The 20,133-nt window shown below is 39.0% G+C and overlaps 1 protein-coding gene across 8 annotated transcripts in view; it reads right to left on the reverse strand.

Annotated features, from left to right (window-relative positions):
* The window catches only part of rasgrf2a (Ras protein-specific guanine nucleotide-releasing factor 2a), a 28,490-nt gene extending 8,733 nt beyond the window's left edge, over window positions 1-19,757 (reverse strand). For 4 of the 8 annotated variants that reach the window (XM_063889178.1, XM_063889177.1, XM_063889175.1 and 1 more), the window contains exons 1-14: window positions 19,058-19,757; window positions 8,569-8,675; window positions 4,912-5,059; window positions 4,529-4,615; window positions 3,639-3,892; window positions 3,475-3,554; window positions 3,064-3,257; window positions 2,482-2,591; window positions 2,284-2,402; window positions 2,034-2,197; window positions 1,821-1,887; window positions 1,598-1,734; window positions 1,430-1,512; window positions 803-1,051 (exon numbers count right to left, since the gene is read on the reverse strand). In XM_063889178.1, the coding sequence (XP_063745248.1) occupies window positions 803-1,051; window positions 1,430-1,512; window positions 1,598-1,734; window positions 1,821-1,887; window positions 2,034-2,197; window positions 2,284-2,402; window positions 2,482-2,591; window positions 3,064-3,257; window positions 3,475-3,554; window positions 3,639-3,892; window positions 4,529-4,615; window positions 4,912-5,059; window positions 8,569-8,675; window positions 19,058-19,336 (2,078 nt within the window). In that variant the 5' untranslated portion in view covers window positions 19,337-19,757. Of the gene's footprint in view, window positions 1-802; window positions 1,052-1,429; window positions 1,513-1,597; window positions 1,738-1,820; window positions 1,888-2,033; window positions 2,198-2,283; window positions 2,403-2,481; window positions 2,592-3,063; window positions 3,258-3,474; window positions 3,555-3,638; window positions 3,893-4,528; window positions 4,616-4,911; window positions 5,060-8,568; window positions 8,676-19,057 lie in introns of all 8 variants that reach the window. The other 4 variants (XM_063889179.1, XM_063889176.1, XM_063889174.1 and 1 more) reach the window with 1 other exon arrangement.
* Between the last annotated feature and the right edge of the window lie 376 nt (window positions 19,758-20,133).

Below are 20,133 nucleotides of genomic sequence, written 5' to 3' on the forward strand. Positions count from 1 at the left end.
TCCAGTGATGCTGTGGTGCAGGAAATATTTAAATGGTTTAACTTAATTCAAAGTACTATTAGCACACTAATTTGCAGCAAGCAAAAGTCCTGCATTAAAAATACTGCTAAAGAAAAAGCATGTCAAATGTATTGTAAGTGGAAAAGCGTCCCATATGATTGTTATTCTTCTATTTATTATATTAGATTATTATATGTCATGCATTGATGTAAAATGAGGATTGTGATGTCACAATAATTAGTTCTTGAATTTCCCTCCGAGGAATCAATATGAAATAAATTCTTCTCTTCTTCTTTCTAATACAGATTCATCTTAAATTATTTTTGATTTCAATATGGATCGTTATTTTTTTCTCAATTAATCAATTTACCATTTAGCTTGTAAACATTTTGAAAAGATCAGAAATTCTGTCAAGGTTACTCAGAGTCCAAAGTGACACCTTTAACATGTCTTTTATAAACCTCAATGTTATTATAAACACAGTACACTACTAAAACGAAATGAAGGATATCTATCTTTTTCTGGAACCATGAATTAGATTTGACATGAAAAGACTTGTAAAGCGGTGTTGTATGGTGTACTGGTTCATTAGTTTAATCTAGAACCAAACATCAAATCTTTTGAACTTTTTCTTGTGTTTTATTTTGTAAAACTAGGACAAGTTAGTAAAACTGGAGTAGAAGTACTAAGTGGCATGCGAGGAGGTACTAAGTAGAAACTGCAAGTACTTCAGTACTTTACTAAATGTATTTAGTTACGTACAGTAGGTGTAGGTGTTCCAGCTTGACGCAGTGTTATGTACCTGACAGGTATTGAGGTGAACGGCTTCTTGTAGATGTCGGCTAGCTTGTCGATGACAACGGCGGCTGTGGTGAAGATCCTGTAGGTGTGGAGGAAGGTGTTCAGGAAGTCGATGGAGAGGAAGCGCAGGTCTGTCAGTCGCTCCAGCAGCCGCTCCACGCTGGCATACCGGATCTGAGGGACCTTACAGGAGTTCAGGGTTTTACTGAAGCAGATGTCCACGTCGTCTTTATGCAGGCGGGCATCGGATCTTAAAAAAAAAAAAAAATGAGGCGATTTTACTCAACTCTACTTTAAACTCAACTTTACTTGAAAAACATGTAACATACAAATGGTTGATTTTTTTTTTTAAAGGCTCAGTTATTATATAAAACAGCGTTATAGCACATTTTACACAAAAAAGAGGGAATAGTGCATTTCAGCACTTGATTCATCCACATTTGGAGACTCAGTGAGCCATATATTTGTAATTTATCTTAAATTCAAAAATACGTGTATGACGGTGTAAACAATTGAAGGAGCTCAAATACAAAGCGATTATTGAGCTATGTAATTGTCACCGCTTCAAATTGTAAGCTTATTCTTGTTCTATATGTTTCTTAGACCATCAGAATTCCTCTTTTCTTACTTGATCATGTGCGGCACTGAAACTTTGGAGTTCTCCTCAAAGACGCTGGTCATCAGGCCGTTACATCGGATATTATCGATGCACTGAAACAAAGGTTAGTAGACACCTTAGCCCTCTTTTATCCAGCATTTGAGAGATATCTATCAGATTTAAAACAGTGGGACATACCTGGCTAATATCGCTGGTCCAAGCGGCCTTTTCTTGGCGTGAAGGAGCCAAGAGGACAACAGAGAAGGCCTGTCCGTCAGGTGGCTCCACAATGATCTTAAACTCCAGTTGGTTGAATCCTTGACCTGCTGCATTGTCTGCTTCAAAAGTAAACACCTCGGTTAACAACTAATATGATGTTAAAAGAAGAAAAAAAATTAATGATTTGATGAAAGATACTCACAGTCCTCGTCATTGGCATCTAGTTCTTCGATGAGGGTGCACTCTATCAGAGACAACGTGCCTCCTTGCTGTTGGGTGAGAAAAGGCGTTACTGAAATACTACCTCTCCAGGAAGTGGTTTCACTAGTTTTAGAAGACAAATAAAGTGATTTCAAAGTAGTTAACTATAACTTCAACCATGTTTGGATAAATAAATCTGACAGATGAGGCTGACCTTCAGCAGGTGAAGCTTTCCTCCAGATGTTCGTGTACAGATGAGGAAGTGTTTGGTGAAGAGGAAACACTGTCGCTCTCCTTCCTTCCTCAGAGAGAGGGAGCCCAGGCGGACCTTACTGAGCATCCCTCGCTCGCTGCTTGACGGCAGCTGGATGAAAGAGCCTGTTCATGGAGACCGACAAGAGTGACCGGGAGGTGACGGAATATAATGTGGATTCTTTATAACAGGTGCTTTAGAGGAAGCTCACCTTGTCTGACAAAAGTCTGACTGGTGTCTAACAGGATGTCACAGCCCTCTACAATCATCCTCTCTATGGCCAGATTCTTCCTGATGTTCTCAGTGTCGCTCACCTCATCGTGCATCATCCTGACAACACAATCGTTACCATCATCAACATGATCACCATCCATCACTATGTTTATCTGGAAGATGTTCACACACTCACTTTGACAGCTCCTCCAGTTTGGATTTGGCAAACTCCAGACTCTTTCGCTCCACATGCTCATGAGGTGTGTGAGCCAGCAGCTCATGAAGAGTGATGATGTATCGTGGAATCTGAATTACACACAACAATTGTATATAAGAGGGTTTTTGAATCAGTAAAAAGAGGGTGTTTTTAAGTAAAAGTCTGTTAATATTAAACAAAAAGTATATAGAGCCTGAAAAGTAAAAAAAGGCAGTCATATGTTTCCTGTCATAGTTATAGGACATTGTGTTTTGTATTTTTGGATTAATATTACTGCAACATTAATGTGTACGTTGTCCATTTAGCCCACAGAAAACAGCCCGGTTTTCAGCTTTGTGGCAATGTATTTCAAAGCGAATAAAAGAGGGTTTAAAAAAGTAGTAATTTTCATGAAATTCAAAATCCACACATTTGAAGATACATGGTGTTATCCGGACAGAAAAATTGATAAATTAATTAAGAAATGGAGTGAAGTAAAAGTATAAAGATGCATGAATTACTCAAGTGAAATATCCTCAATGTGTACTTACATAGTGTACTTGGTTGTGTGCACTAGCTTACCTGGAACATGGGGTAAGTGAGGAACGTCTCCAGCATCCGGCCCTCACAGGCAGCGTTGGACTCGTACTGTTTGAGCAGCTTGTCGAAGTCTCTGTTCTGCTTACAGTTAGCCAGAACCTGCAGGCTGTACTGGTGGTTCCGCACAAACTCCTGGTAGATGTTCAGCATCGGCAGCAGGATGTCAAACAGGTCCGCTGCGTGTGAAAAACAAAACAATATTAACTTTGAGATTATAATGGTCATAAAGTAGGCAAATACTTTCCACAACGTTACGTGTTTTAGAAAGAGAAAACAGTACAAGTTTGTTTTATAATTCCTGTTTTTATCTGGGGAATTTTTCCACATGTGAAATGTATAATATATAATTATAATTATCAGCCAAAAAGTCTATAAAGAGACTGCAGGACTCACCAAGAACTAGTGTGGGCCAGTTGGCGATCCGAGCATTCAGGCCTTGATGGAAGATCTCGTGCAAAAACATGATGGTCTCACTACAGAGGGAGAGATCCTTATTGTAACGATCAACTATTCGACAAAATATTCACTTCAAATTGACACTACATTTAATAAGATACCTGTTGAGGAATATGGTGCTGACGTCATCGTGGCTTATGGGAGGTTTCTTGGAGCTGGCCGCCATGCGGAGCGGCCGCAGGAAACAGTTCACGAGGATGGAGAGCTGGTGGACGTACTCCGTCTCTGCCTCCACCATGTTGAAGACGATCTGGTTCCTCTTCCTCATGCTCTCAGCGTGAGGGGAAGAGATGTAGTCCTGGACGATGATCTTCCACTTCCTCCGACACAGCCAGCCTCGCATGAAGCTCTGAACCTGCACAGCCATAGCACAATAAGTTCCCTTTTTGTTCGTCTATCTTGTGAAGTTAACAAAGGTGGCAGTAGTATTTAGATCATTTACTTTAGTGAAAGACCTAATAACACACAGTTAAAAAAAAAACACTACAAGTTAAGTTACTGCATTCACAACCTTAAGTAAAGTAAAGTATGTGTAAGCAAGTATTTTCTATATATTCTATACAATCGTCATATGTTTGAGGTGTCGCTGTCTTCTGAGAAACAGCATTAAAGTAAACTTTTTTATGAGATCATAAAAGGGATGATTTTTTTAATTTTACAGCTGAATCGAATAAGTTTTCAAAATGTTTATTATGCTCAAGAAGTAGAATCATTTTCTCAACACATTAAGGAATATTTAATCCTTAAGAATATTTCAATAAAAATCATCTGGAGATAGGAAGGAAGGGAATAACACATTATTCCGTTAACTATCTAAAGCTCAGATGGATGAAGTAGAGTAAAAGTCACAATATTTCTTTCTGGGATGCTGGCATAAGGTTGTATACAATAGAAATACACAAAGAAACTAACTTGAATATAAACTTAAGCACAGTAACTAAGGAAATGCATGGTGGAAACTACTTTCCAGCATTAGAAATCATCAATTTACCTTTTTGATCTTTTTAATATCTGGGTCTTCCTCCTCTTGGTTGTTGTGGTAAGGCATCCTCTCCTTGGTTTTGTTCAACATAACAATCTGGCAACAACAGTCTCCATGTGAATATACGGGCACAGAGGTTCAAATATTTATGAAACAACTTTAGAGGCTGAAACAACAAATATCTCGATGCATGATGAGGAAGTAATGGTCTGGGAATCACTGGAGCCCTGCTGTGTTTACATTTAAGAGACACATGCTCTCTGAACTCAAGTGTTTTCCCATCATGCCAGATGCATCTGCATGCTTTGATCTGCATCCCAGTGTCTGAGCACATGCATGTGTGTGTGTTTACGTATGCATGCATGCGCAGATGTGGATGCACTCATGCATACCTCAGCTTTGAGCCTCTCGATTTCCGTGTCCTGGTCCTCCAGCTGAGTGCGGAGCTGATTGGCTGCGATCTTCTCCGTCTCCATGATCTGGACCAGGTGGATGTACTTCTGCATCAGGATCTCACGCTCGATGATGATGTCAGAGTAACTACATGTGGGGAAACGAGACAAGTGTGTGAGATAAATAAAACAAACAAAGAGATTTATCTGAAATGTTTATCACAAACTGGAATTGTATTTAAGATAAGATGTACCTTTATTAATCCCCGTGGGGAAATTCAAATTTACATTTTCTGTTAACCAATACCTTTACTCCAATACAATTCAGAGGGAATGAATGACTCTTTACTACTCTAGATTTACTTTACACTTAGTTATTAAAAATATATATATACTGTATACAGCGGATAAAATAAGTATTGAACACGTCACAATTTTTCTCAGTAAATATATTTCTAAAGGTGCTATCGACATGACATTTTCATCAGATGTTGCTAACAACCCATGCAATCCACACATCCAAAGAAATCAAACCATAGATGTCCATAAATTAAGTTATGTGTATTAAAATGGAATGACATAGGGCAAAAGCATTGAACACATGAAGAAAGGGAGGTGCAAAAAGGCATGGAAAGTCAAGACACCAGCTGAAATCTATCAGTAATTAGAAAGCAATCCTGCCCCTCAGTGCAAATTAATATCAGCTGGTGCAGTCCCCACTGATGGCCTATAACAAGGTCTCTCATTACCAAGGTGTCACACAAGAAAGATCTCATGATGGGTAAAAGCAAAGAGCACTCTCAAGACCTTCACAACCTTATTGTTGCAAAACATACTGATGGCATTACAGAAGGATTTCTAAACTTCTGAATGTTCCAGTGAACACTGTTGGGGCCATAATCCGGAAGTGGAAAAGGACATCATTTCACCATAAACCAGCCCCGACCAGGTGCTCCTAGCAAGATTTCTGAGGAGTGAAAAGAATTATCAAAAGAGTAAGAGCCAAGGACCACTTGTGGAGACCTTCAGAAAGACCTGGAATTAGAAGGTACAATTGTTTCAAAGAAAACAATAAGTAATGGACTCAACCGCCATGGCCTGTATGCACGCTCACCACGCAAGACTCAATAGCTGAAGAAAAAGCATGTTGAAGCTCGTTTAAAGTTTGCTGCCCAACATTTAGACAGGCCTGTGAAATACTGGGAGAATATAGTCTGGTCAGATGAGTCTCTTTGGATGCCATAATACACACCATGTTTGGAGGTCAAATGGCACAGCACATCCCCCCAGAAACACCATACCAACAGTGAAGTTTGGAGGTGGGAACATCATGGTGTGGGGCTGTTTTTCAGCATACGGCACTGGCAAACTTCATATAATTGAAGGAAGGATGAATGGAAAAAATAGAGAAATTCTTTTTTTTTGGGGGGGGGGGCTTTTTGCGTTTAATCGGATAGCAGAGTGACAGGAAAGTGGGAGAGAGAGTCGGGGTGGGATCCGGAAAGGACCAAGGGTCGGGAATCGAACCCAGGTCGCCGGCGTACGGTGCAGGTGCCCCAGCCAGTTGCGCCACGGCCGGGGCCAATAGAGACATTCTTGATAAAAATCTGCTCCAATCTACCAGGATGATGAAGATGAAACAAGGGTGGACATTTCAGCGAGACAATGATCCCTAACACACAGCCAAGGAAACTCTCAATTGGAAGAAAATAAAGTTGCTAGAATGGCCCAGCGAATCACCTGACTTGAATCCAATAGAAAATCTATGGAAAGAACTAAAGATCAGAGTTCATAGAAGAGGCCCACGAAACCTTCAAGACTTGAAGACTGTTAGTGTGGAAGAATGGGCCAAAATCCAACCTGAGCAATGCATGCGACTAGTCTCTCCATACAGGAGGCGTCTTGAAGCTGTCATTACCAACAGAGGCTTTTGTACGAAGTATTAAATACATTTCAGTAAGCGTGTTCAATACTTTTTCCCTGTGTCATTCCATTTTAATACACATAACTTATGGACATCTATAGTTTGATTTCTTTGCATGTGTGGATTGCATGGGTTGTTAGCAACATCTGATAAAAATGTCATGTCAATAGCACCTTTATAAATATATTTACTGAGAGAAATGGTGACGTGTTCAATACTTTTTTTACCCACTGTATATAATATGCCTTTTTTTATACGATGCAATACTGCTGTATACTAATAATCTAGTCTATGAATAACTTCAAATTGACACATTCTGCATTATGAGCACTTTCGATATTAAGTGCTTTTTGCTGATTATACTAGGATATTAAAACACTTACTAAGTGGTGTACTTGAATAAATACTATATTAATGTAAATGCATGGTTTTGACATGTTATATAGTATTTTAAATATTGTACTAAATTAAAAACAATGTTTGCCTATGTGTACTTTACTTGGGTAATTTTAGGCAATAGTGTAATGCCTTTATATTTTGTATTTACTTTTAAATAAGATATGTACTTTTTTTTTTTCGTTTCAAGTACGTCTTCTCCCTCTGTCAATAAGCAAAATCCTGACATGTGTGATATGTCTTCCTGAAAGATGAAATGTATCTGGTTTGCTGTGTTTCATATTTTCCCCGGAATGTTCACAAACAGAGTGAACAGAGAGGACTAGAGGTTGAGTGGCTAGATCAAGTCTGTGATGTAACCCGTGTAGCAATACAGCACCAGTGTGACCTAAATGTGAACCGCTGCGAGCAGAACACGTCCACGTTCACACACACACACACACACACACACACAACACACACACTCATTCTCAGATGTTAAACAAATCTGGAATAACACGTGGTCGTTATGTCATGTAACATGCATCAGTGTCCAGCAGTGGCTCAGTCAGTAGGGGCTTGGACTGGGAATCGTAGGGTCGCCGGTTCAAGTCCCCGAACAGACTTGAAATATGGAAAGTGGACTGCTACTTGGAGAGGTCCCAGTTCACCTCCTAGGCCCTGCTGTGGTGCCCTTGAGCAAGGCACCGGACACCTCCAATCCCCCCTCCCCATTGCTCCCCGGGCGCTGCACAATAGCTGCCCACTGCTCCTAGTACTAGGATGGGTTAAATGCAGAGGACTAATTTCACTGTGTGTGCTCTGCTGTGTGCATGCATGTGACAAATAAAGAGGGTTTCATCCTCCGATTCTATTCTATCTATCTATCAGCACAAAAGGCAAGCACAAAGTAGAAAAACGGTGAGTTATTCAACACCTTATGTCATGAGAGATGAAGAATAACTGTGTGTTGTGTATGGAAAACACTTCATTTGTAAGAAGATGACCATGGTGGATGAATTTTTCAGATCCTGTACCTTCCTAAAAGTATAAACATCATAAAATAACATACTCCATTACAAGTGAAGTACTGGTTCTGCATTAAAATGTCGTCAGTGTCTGATATCTGATTCTTCTATTATTGGTTTGTTAGTACTGATATCAATGGGTTTTTTTTTTAAAGCTTCTTACTGTTATTGCATCTTGAGGTAGAACTACAATATATTAATATTGTTGAAAAAGGAAGAATCAAGCAAAGTACAACTACCTCAAAAGTAGTAAGTACACTACTGAATAAAAGTACACCACTATAAATTAAACATTACAAACAGCAGTGAAATCTTTACTATGTTTTTTACCTGGCCTGCTGCACAGACTCCACCCACTCGTTGCAGTCGGACTCTTCATCCGTTCGCAGCTCCAACGGTTTCTGTCCATCGTGGCCGAAAACCACCAGGAAGTAGTGCTGCAGAAAAAAAAACAAATGCAACATAAACAAAAATATTCTATTAAAAATGTGCAGGAAAACGATTCCATTTCTAAAAAGCATTTTGTGTAAGATACATACTGACATGAGGTCAGAATGAGCACCAGTGCTGTTGATATAAAGAACTAAAACACCATTAGTGGTTTTAAACTTTTGGAAATAATTTGAGTAAATCAGCAACATGAGCATGGTGTCCTCTTGCCCTCAAATCTGATCCGAGTTGATCCAGTCAACCTTTTTTTGCCAGGGGTGTGATGGAAACTTCTGAAGAATGGAGACGAAACTCAGAGAAACACGGTAGAGCTGGAACTTTGATGGCAAACACTGAAGGGTTATTATGAAGTTAACGGCCGGAGAATTGAGAAGACATTCGCTGCAGCTACGAGTTGACAGAGCGGTTGCCCGACCAATTCTGAAGATCTCTTCTGTAGTCCGAGGTTTTAACTACTTCAGAGTGTATAATCAACATTCTACATTTGTGAGACTAAACAAATATGGATCCTGAATCTAACTACAGCTGTCGTAGATGAGAAAAGAATATAGGCCAGGGAACCTACGTTCAAGATAAGAAGTGCTTCTAGACGGCCCTGTGCTCCGTCAGAAACTGGCATCAACAAAGCGCTCAATCTGCGCCTCCTTAAGGGAGATTACAGCAACCTGAAGGCCAAAGAACTATGCAATTGGGAACGCAGACAGAGGAAGGGGACAATTATAAACTAGGTAACACCTAAGCAAAATATTCCCTAACAAGGAGGATAATATACAGTGTATTTTAGATTTCTCTTCCATTGTGATAACCTATTTTTTGGTCACTGTGTCTTACGAATCAAACCTAAAGTATGAAGCTGGATTAAAAACATTTTTTACACAGGGTAGCTTTACCACTAACAAATCCAGAGTTAAACCATCATAAAACAGTGGGGTTATACTGTACCTTTTTATACAAACCATTTGTTGAAGAGTTCTACATTTTAAAAACATTATTACCTCTTAAATAAAGAGACACGGTCTTACTCAGCAGTCTTGTTCATTATAAGGGAAAACAGTGTGAGAGTAGGTTATAGGACTTCCAGTGTCTTTTATCCATCATCGCTTTAACTTCCAGTAAAGACTCTAATTGCATCTCATCCATCATTCAGTTATTCGATTTTGACATTCAACAAAACCCCACCCGTCACTTTAATTCTATCAAGAGAAGCTTAAAAATCACCAACATAAGCATCAACCATGCATCAAACAGCAACATGTCGGCACACAGAGATTAACTTAAATAGTGCTTATAATATCATGTGTGGAGCCACAGCACTCGATAGTCAAACATGCTGAATACACCAGAGCTAAGTGCAAAGTCATCATTACAACCTTGGTGTTATTATGATTACTGTGAGGATCGATGCTTCCTGCTGCAACATTAATGTCTATTGGAGTAAAATGATACAGTAACCTGATCCGTGTAGATCAAGACATCCATAACTTTGGTGCATTGTTGTTCAAAGTGTTCACTGACAACAAACAACGCAGTGTTGTTTAGCAGACAGAATCAGAAATCCTTTATAAGTCCCACTCACCGGGGAAATACACCTTCTGATCATGAAACCTGACATCTATTGTTTCAAGGTAAGGCAGCAGAAGTCCAGACATCAAAGCAGCATTACCATGCGTACTTTGTCAGTCTCACCAATATGATATGCAGATCACAAATCTCATACTTAGCATTGAAGCAAAGATTAATGGGACATTAAAGCCACATTTGTAAAGAAGATGACCAAATCATTCATTTAGAACATGTTAAATAATACTGTTTCATTATGAGAGCAAACCTTTTGCCAGCTGCATTACTTTCCTCAATGTTAAACGAACAAATGATAAATACGACTCTCTGCAATATTCAGGCTCAACGGGGACTTTGTTTCAATCATTAATTCATCCATTTACCAACTTACCATGTTTTACTCATGGTATGCATAGTTTAAAAAGTACATGTTTGGTTATGTTCTTCTCCTAAACATGCTGACTTTTGTTTACGCATGAGTACACAGGCTGCAGTGACAACAAAATAACACTTTTAGGATGTAAACTGATGTTTCTGACCGACTTTATCTTGAATGTCTCGTTTCGAAGCGGTATGCACACACACTTACAAATCTAGTTGTGGGTTTTACGTTGCTTCCCCTTTCTCCTACAGAGCTGGTTGTAACACCACATATTTGTAACACACTGTTTCACAACATGCTAAGGCATAATGGAAATAAGCACAGACAGTAATGACTTCATTAATATGTTAATATGAATCTCCAGAATCTGAATAGACAAGTAAACAGCTGAGATATTGTGAGCATAACAAAGAGCCACCACAAACATTATATAATCCTTTTTCCTAATACACTGCAGACAGATGAGCATGCATAGCATGAACAGCTGATTTCAAATGGTTTAAATTGTGTTTTTATTAATTATAGAAGTTATATGGAAAATGCATACAATAAAGACAATAGTTACTTGGAGTTACTTATTGATAGAGGGTTGGCTGAACATAATCAAATGTTGTTATTTTTTTGCTGATGAAATCATTGTCTGTGTTTCGGTAGATTTGCTTATTGAAAAAAAAAGTAAGCCATGCATTGAAGGCAGTGACTTGATGCATATATGCTTTTTACATCGCATCATGACATCTCAAAATATACTTTACACTGCGACTGCTGCATGGACAAAGTAGGCCTGTATAGTAATGATGTAACGATAAGCGGGTGAGAGACACTTGCTAGCGTGTGCCTGCTACGGACCAGAGAGGCTTAAGGGCTTGTTTGTGTGTGTGTGTGTGTGTGTGTGTGTGTGTGTGTGTGTGTGTGTGTGTGTGTGTGTGTGTGTGTGTGTGTGTGTGTGTGTGTGTGTGTGTGTGTGTGTGTGTGTGTGTGTTGGGGGAGGGGAGGGGTTACATAACCATCAGGGCTCGTACAGCTCCTCGCATTGCTAATGCGGCTTCCCCGGCCACAAGCCTGCTTTAAGGATAACAATGGGAGGGACGGACAGACAGACACAGGGAGCTTTAAGCCGAGCATCACCCCGCACTCAGCCTCACAAAAATCATCATCTCATCTGTCTGGCGTGCACAGACACTAATGTAGGAGCTTCTGCACACAATGTTTGAGACTCACTTACAACGGGACCCGCAGGACATTGGTTTTGTGTTTGAATTATTTCGCTTCACGTCTCCTTCACTTACAGAAAGAGCATAAGACAAAAACTCATGAAGCACGAGCATCAAAGCCCGACATCTCTTCCCTCTGTGCCGTAGAGGTCCGCCGTGTCCAACAACTATTAGAAAACACATCAATGAGCCTCACCGCGTGACATGTTCCTGAATTACCAAGAACTCACACACTGTACTTTGAAAATAGTCCTCATCATATTTCCTACTGAGCCTTTTTAAGTGTTTTTTGGGGAATATTTTGATTTATTTAGATTTCCGTCTTAAGTAAGCAAACATGTTTCAGCCTTTTGGACAATAAGAAAAATATTATCCTAAATGGCATCTGGCTCTTCCAGGTAGAGAACACAGGTACAGTCTTACTTTTTTAATTGATGCTTTTTAAGTTCATTTGAATTTGTTTGATGAAAGATTGATGGAATTATGTTATTAATTAAAATGTGTTTTAGTAGTACAGTCAAAACTGGTATCTTAAATAAAGAATAAAAAGTACTTTAAAAACATAAGAGGCAAAAGGGTCGCATCATCAAACGTATTCCTATCGAGATGACAGTGAGTTATATCCATTAGGAATGTGAAGGCATTAATTGTCTCAATCTTTATAAAACGTGACGGAACAGTGAGATGTTCAAGAGGCATCGTTTGATTTCAAGTAGAAGAACACGAGACAATGTTCACACACACACACACACACACACACACACGATTTGGCTCGTAGTTTGGAGGGCTCAACACAAGTACTGCTCCCAGATAGACAGACATATCCACTCTCAGTACAGTTAAAGGTAGGCTACAAATAGCACAGGACCAGCAGTGTGTAGTGGAGTCTGCATGCAGTGGTGTTGGCGATGTATTCAGACAGTGACCGCAGGCTAAAGGACCAGAAAGGAGGCTATTCTTAGTCAAGCACAGCAGCCTCCCAGAGCCGAGCAATGTTTGCTACTAACTCAAACACAGGACTGCATGTTCAGACAGAATCCAACTCCTCTTACTTCATGTCCAGCTCTGTGTTTATTCAACTTGCTGTATAGTGCAAAAGTACATTAGCCACTTCAATTATCAACCCTCGTCGCCATGGAAACACATCAGTCAGATAGCCTATAGTGGGCAGCAGCATTAGCATAAAGCTAAAAGTGTGGGCAGGAGGAAGAACCTACAAAATAAAAGCAACAATTCAGTGTATTTAAAGGGGCCATCAAATGCTCATTTTCAGGTTCATATTTGTATTTTGTGCCTCTATGGGACATGTCTCCATGCTTTAATGTTTAAAAACGCTCTTTATTTTTCTCATACTGCCTGTGCTGCAGCACCTCTTTTCACCCTCTGTCTGAAACCAGAGCCCAGTCTGCTCCGATTGGTTAGCTGGCCTGCTCTGTTGTGATTGTCAACCACTTAGAGATGTCCCGCCCCTTAGCCTAACGTACAATATTTTTGAGGGCTAACCAAAAGTGTTACGAAGTGATCTCATTATGTTACTAAACAAATAAGACCAATGGGAGAGAAACTTCCTCTTGGGATATTTTAACCTTTGCAGACCATTTACATGCACAGAAAACTATATAAGACACTACAGGAAATAGGAAACCCCAAAAAGCATAATAGGGCCCCTTTAACTTTAGATACAAATATTTTCCAACCTGCCTAACCCTGAACAGACAAAAAACCTGAAAATGATGATGTTTTTAAGCTTTCAGCTCATTGTTTTGGTATTAGCAACATGCTTATTCATTGTTTCACTTTGTGTTAAAAGCAGTAGGAAATCATCAGATATGGATTGCAGGCCCTGAAATCATTGTATACTGTGATGTACTTTTTTATATCATCAAATATCGTATTATAGCCAATTAATCTATATATCCTGTTGAGAAGGATCTCCTAATTTTCACCTCATGGCATCTTGTGACCGTTTCATATTATTCATGGGAAAAAACGGATGGATCATAATTTAGTGTCTTGCATAGATCACTGACTTATTGTCTGTCTATGATGTGACATGATGCAAGTCAATGCTCAGAAACAATCACAGGTTTCACTGAGTTACTTTAGCTTCGAGCCTTACTTACAATGTTTCCAGTTAATTAAGCACCAACTCACAGCAGACAGTTATATTGTCACTCACTGTTGTTTATACGCAATAGCCTATTTAACTCATCTAAGACTAATCCAATTAAGAGGGATGTTTCATCGGTTCAGTGAGTAAACACTACTGTAGCTTTGCAGGACAACATTGAAACTGATGTAAACAACTCCATGCGCCATAATACTTATTATGGTATTTGTGGGTATTTAAGTTGCTTATTTTGTCTCGCATGTCCACGAGCACTAATGAGAAACCAAAAATGCAGCGGCATAAGTGAAACATTTATCAGACGAGAACAATATACTGCCTTTATATAACATCACAGTGAGAACAAAGAATGGCGTCTCTCCCTTTCACAGGCTTTACAAATAAGACTTGCCACAAAAAGATGGCACCTGGCGTAAAACACAACTGGAGTTTTTTACAATCATCCATCAAGAAGAACTTGTAAAAAAATTGGCCTGTAAGTGTCATATAATGAACAATAAAAGTAACCTGTTTCAATGAAATGTTTGCTCCCAGCCAAAGTACATTTAGTCTTACAACACATTATAACTAAACGATATGAAAGCAAATATTAGCCATAATAATTTAAAATGACAGCCTAGTTGCTGTGGTGGAATGTGAGTAAGTACTTTATACTTCAGCTGCACTACTTTTTGGGAAGACACTATTGGATTTTTAACTGAACTATATTTATTACTATTTTAGTCACTTTGATTTTTAGATACAACACATTACTACATAGCATTTTGCGAGTGGTAATATTTTTATTTCAGTAAAATAATAAACAATAATATGACTATAAATCATGAAATATTTCTACCAGAAACTATTCAAAGACACAACTTTTTTTGCATAATCTAATCAGAATTTTGGAGTTTGTTAGCCTCACAATATACTTTGATTCACGTCTTTTGAATTAGCAAAGCGGAATTGGACGATTACAGTTCAAATAGATGAAAATACATTCAATATTTCTGTTGTTAACCATTGTGAAGTGATTAAACCTCACCATTAGGTGGACAGTTTCCTATTAAATTTACATTTTTATGGCTATTATTTGCTTCAATAAATAATTCCTACCTCAAGGGAATCACTCTCAGTTGTTAAAATGAACTGCAAATATAATAAGGATGAGATCTTGACTTACTGAAGCCGTCAATGCCCTGATCACAGTCATGGTGATGAACAGGATTATTATGACCAGCCACAGAATCAGGAGACTGAATATCTAATATCTTTGCTGAGAGTGGACATCAAATAAGCCGAGTGACCAATTTTACAGGAGTACTTTGATGCTCTCTAATGTTTTATCCGCCTTTAATGTTGTTGCATTAGAAACCGGCTTTAGATTTAGCTCACACTGGCCTCCATCAGCCGGAGATCAAACAATGACCGTCTCTGTGTCGTGAATCTAGAGAGGCTACTGTTAGTCTGGATGTTAGATGAGCTTCTTCTGACTCTGACAACTTCATCTGTAAGCATTGAAAACTATGGTGAAATGTTAATTAAAAGTAAATTAAAGTAATCATGTTCTTACAGCTGCACTTTAGCTCCATTTCACTCAGCTGATTAAAAACTGAATCTGCAACTACTTTGATAATGGATTAATCGTAAAAATGCCAAACATTTTATGGTTTGCCATTATAGCTTATAGATATTTTTTTACTTTTGTTTGGACAAAACAAGACATTTTTATAAAGTCCTCTTGAGTTTTGGAATAATTCGATGGGAGTTTTCTGATTGTTAAAGACTAAACAATACATTAAGAAAGTATCAGAATCCAAATCAGGGTTACGCATACAAGGAATTTGCTTTAGTGTATAACGGCGCATAGACAAACACAGCCAGACAAATTAAGAGGAAAACTAAGAGTAAGCACAAATTATTAGGTTCAACTTAATATGATTGATTTCAGCTAACTTAATACAGTTATGTGAGATCTGTTGACATAATATATTAAATTAAAGTCAGCATTTCAGACTTTTCAGTGTACTGTCACTTTTCATGTGATTGATTGGGTTATCGCAGGACAAACTTGTATCACTCTATTCACTCTACGACAGCAGGCTTTACACTCCCACCTGATCTGAAGTGCTATAAACTATTTGGCCTTCAGACAACATGTCATTGTACTTCCTTTACCTAACTTGACCCGAAGCCTTATTAGATGACTACTTTAGAAGGTGTTGAATCGGGCTTGTGTGTACTGTCCCCTCTGGTTTCCTGCTGGCAGCACTGACCTCAGTGACAGTAGCGACAGAGCAGACAGCCCCCCCGCATCTCTAATGCCAAACTGTCACCCTGCATGGGTCAGCCTAACCCTCCTCTGTCACTGTCTTTATCTTTAGTTTGTGAGGACAGAGAAACACCAAAACAGAGCTGTTACAGATGCTGACAATCCTTCTCTTTTAGGTTATAACTCATGAGCACTTCTTTCCTAAACTGTAAGTCTGTCTTTTGATTATCTTAAAAGTGAAACAAACATCTGTTCCAAATGCAAATCAAACTGTTGTCTAAAGTCTACATTGATATGATGCGTTTCTAGTACAGGGACTTACTTTGTTCTTCATTTTCAGAAGTGAATTATTGAAAATGTCCCCTCTGTGGGACGAATAAAGGATTCTGATTCTGAAGAGAATTTCTTTCTTTTTAAAATCTTTTGGGAATTCTTATGGCATTAACAGAGCATTTGTTTCTACTTGTTTCAGACGTTTGTCAATATCAATGCAACCAACTTTATATGAGGAGATGTTTTGCATGGCATAACAAAAAAGGAACCCCGATATCTAGAAGGGAAAGAGGAAGAACTTTTACAAGTAATGATTCATGATCTGTATGTTGCATTATGAATCATGACATGAAATACACATACATGTTTACAATTATACTAACAGATGTCTCTCTTCTTCGTCTGCATGCTGCTAATGATACGTATCTGATAACAGGTTTTCAGGTGAGCAGCAAACGTCCAACAACACAAAACCAGACTTCTCTAGGAAGTGTTCTTTTAAAAAGGACAATAATGAAACAAATAAACAATGCAAAATAAAACAACCAGAGAGACAAACTGGGTATTTGGAGTAAAAACGTCTTTTCTCGGTCAAGCAAAATGACTGAAAACTCCTCATGAGTGTTGCTGAGCAGGAGAAAGGACCAGGTGTTTCTGCACAATGGACACACACACACACACACACTGCTGATAATACAGTGATTGCTCTCAAGTGGGGATGAAAAGATGTACAGCACGGAACATCAACACAGACTGAATTTCTAAGTGGATTTTTTAGATCGGAGAGAGAGCATCCTGGTTGGACTGTGTTTACCAATTTAAACATTCAATATCAGCAGAGAGACGTTCATCTTCACAATGCGGGCATTAGGGAAAATAGCAGTCTGAATGTCAATGTTACAGAGAAATATGTTCAGAGATGCCAACTTCTCTTTTCTCTGTTGCTTTCTGATGTGATGTAGAATAAAGTATGTTTTAGTACACATGCAAGTCACCTTGTGGGTAGCCTTTGTACCAGGACGTACTGTAGACCCCTCTCTAATAAAAGTCAAAAATGTAAAGAAGGGATCCTAAAAGGGATGCACTCTTTGCTAAAGACAGTGTTAAATCGCTAACAGTAATCCATGTACTGTCATACCTCATGTTGGATTGTGAAGAGGAAATAAAGCTCTGATACAGAGACAGGAATATCGTACTGTATAGACAAAAACCTTTATAACCTGTAGTCCACACAAAAATATGTAATCTGTTTTATATAACAGATCTCACAGGGGGAAGCCTGAAATGAAATAAAACTATGAGGTAAGAATACAATTAAAGAAACTCCCTTGTCAGACTACTCTTTCTTCAACAATAATAAAAAAGGACCTTTTTAAAACCATGTTCATTACATAACTTCAATAAGTTTTGTTTTTATAGTCTGACCGCTCCTGGATTTCTGCCAATACAAATGATAGTGATAGGCAGAATTTATATTTTTCATTGACAAGGTAAGAAAATATTTGTGTTGAAGATCACTTCACCATCTCTCACGGTTTAATAATTCCACACAGTTAAAATATATGGACTTGAGAACAAAACTATTAGTGTAGTTTGAATGAAAAATGTAACTCAGTACTTGAAAAAGAATTGCCCAAAAGAATGGGAGCAAAATGTTGGCGGAGAATATATAACAAAAAGTATATATAGTTTACTTTTATTTTGCCTCTAGTCATGACTGAGTCAGGGTGTCATGGGCAGCATTCTCTAAAGAGGCATGACAGATAACCTGCATTTTGATGAGGAAATGAGATTTGACCCATATAATCCAGCTTGTTTACTCACATCATAAACTATATACCCATTGACCGGAGAGAAAATTGGCTATTATAGTTTAGAAAATTAAACTGGTCTATATCACGCCTGCTGCTGATGGGATGAAACACATCTCCAGACACTGCAGCAGCACAATATGGGTCATTTAAAATTAGCTCAGTAACATAACTGTCTTATTTTCATCAGGTAGACAAGCTGGTAAAAACCATGTGACAATATCTTATTGAAGTCTGAAGACCAGAGCACATTTTGATATTGTGAATTATTTATATTTGTAGTGATTAAAAATGTAAAACTGTAGGGTTTTCAAGACAAAGGCATATAAACAGGTCACTTTACACGTAAACAAACTGTATGATAGTTTAATTTCTTATATTAGTATTCTGTGTATTATAGTGAAACTATATTTTACAACATTAACTGTTCTCTAATAATATTTGCAATGATTGTCACTGAAGATATACATTTTAAGAGTTATGTATGTCCTTATTCATGTATGTTGGGGTCCTGGCTGCTTTGCTCTTGAATTCATTTGTCAGAATCACAGATGTGCTGAAAATGTACATTATGCATGTAGAGAAAATACTGTAGGTGAAACAAACACGGGTCAATGTATACAAAGTTGGTAGAAAGGCTCAAGAGGAAAACTTGGAAAAAGGAATAAGTTCATCACCTAAAGAATTACAGCAGCAGCCTTCTTAAACTTTCAATTGTCTAACTGGGGTCTTTTGTGGGGGGCTCACCTGCTGTTTCTCCACGTGCTCCTTGCTGATGGCGGAGACTTTTGGTGCAGGTGCTCGCTCGCACGTGCATCCCTCCAGCAGATATATCCCGGAGGGTCTCGAGCTTTGGTCGTTCTCGAAGTAGAAGAGCACGTTCTGGTACAGGGCGAAGTACTTCTCGGTCCAGCGGCTGTTCTCCGTGGTCTTCTTGCTCAGGAAGCCGCGCTTGGAGCCCTCTTTACGCGCAACCACAGACAGATACAGAGCGTGGCCCTCGTTGTACCGCACGCCCTTCTGCATTGTATGTCCACCCGGATTTTGTTTTTTATTTTAGGTGCCAACTTTCAAACAGTAACCCGAGGCATCACATCACATCTCCACTAGGCGCTCACTGCCGTGGGTAGAAAGCGCTTCAAAACTCCGCTAGCAGGGAAAGGTAATCCAGGTTTACCATGGTACAAAAAGTTAGTCCGCGGTGCAGCTCACATCACACTCAGCAGCTCACTGCCAGATTACACCTCTAATGTCGGCTTTCCCAGAAAAAGCAGAGCCTGCAGGAAACACTCCAGCATGCTCCAAACTTTGCAGAGGAGTTACCGGGCGCTGCGAAAATGTATCAAAACGAGAAAGCTTATCTTCCCGGCAGCGACGCAAAACAGAAATAGATTGAGGGAACAGACGGTGAAAACAGAATCACGATGGAGATCAGCGGTAATCGGCTTTGACACCAACTTAAAGAGACAGGTCGCTGCAGCCTGCCGCCGCGCGCTGCGCCTCACAGGAGCGCACGAGCCCATGCAGGAACGCCCATCAGAGGTGCAGGTGCTCAGGGGTGCGTGAAGGGGCCAAAAGTTTACGCTAGTATCACAGTGAGGCGTTTTGCTGACCTCCCCCCATTGCAGGGACAGATTTTTTTCTTTAGCCTTTTGTTTGCATTGTTTTTGTTTGTTTCATGTCTCTCGTCCCAACTGCACAAAAACAGACCTATTTTTAAAGCAGTTTCAGTCCAAATTTATTTTTAGAGCAGTTGCCAGTTTCAGTCTAAATCTATTTTTGAAGAACTTAAAGTGAGGGGCAAACATTTTTTACTAAAGCTT

Source organism: Eleginops maclovinus, chromosome 8 (genome assembly GCF_036324505.1).
Source record: "Eleginops maclovinus isolate JMC-PN-2008 ecotype Puerto Natales chromosome 8, JC_Emac_rtc_rv5, whole genome shotgun sequence".
Classification (NCBI taxonomy): Eukaryota; Metazoa; Chordata; class Actinopteri; order Perciformes; family Eleginopidae; genus Eleginops; species Eleginops maclovinus.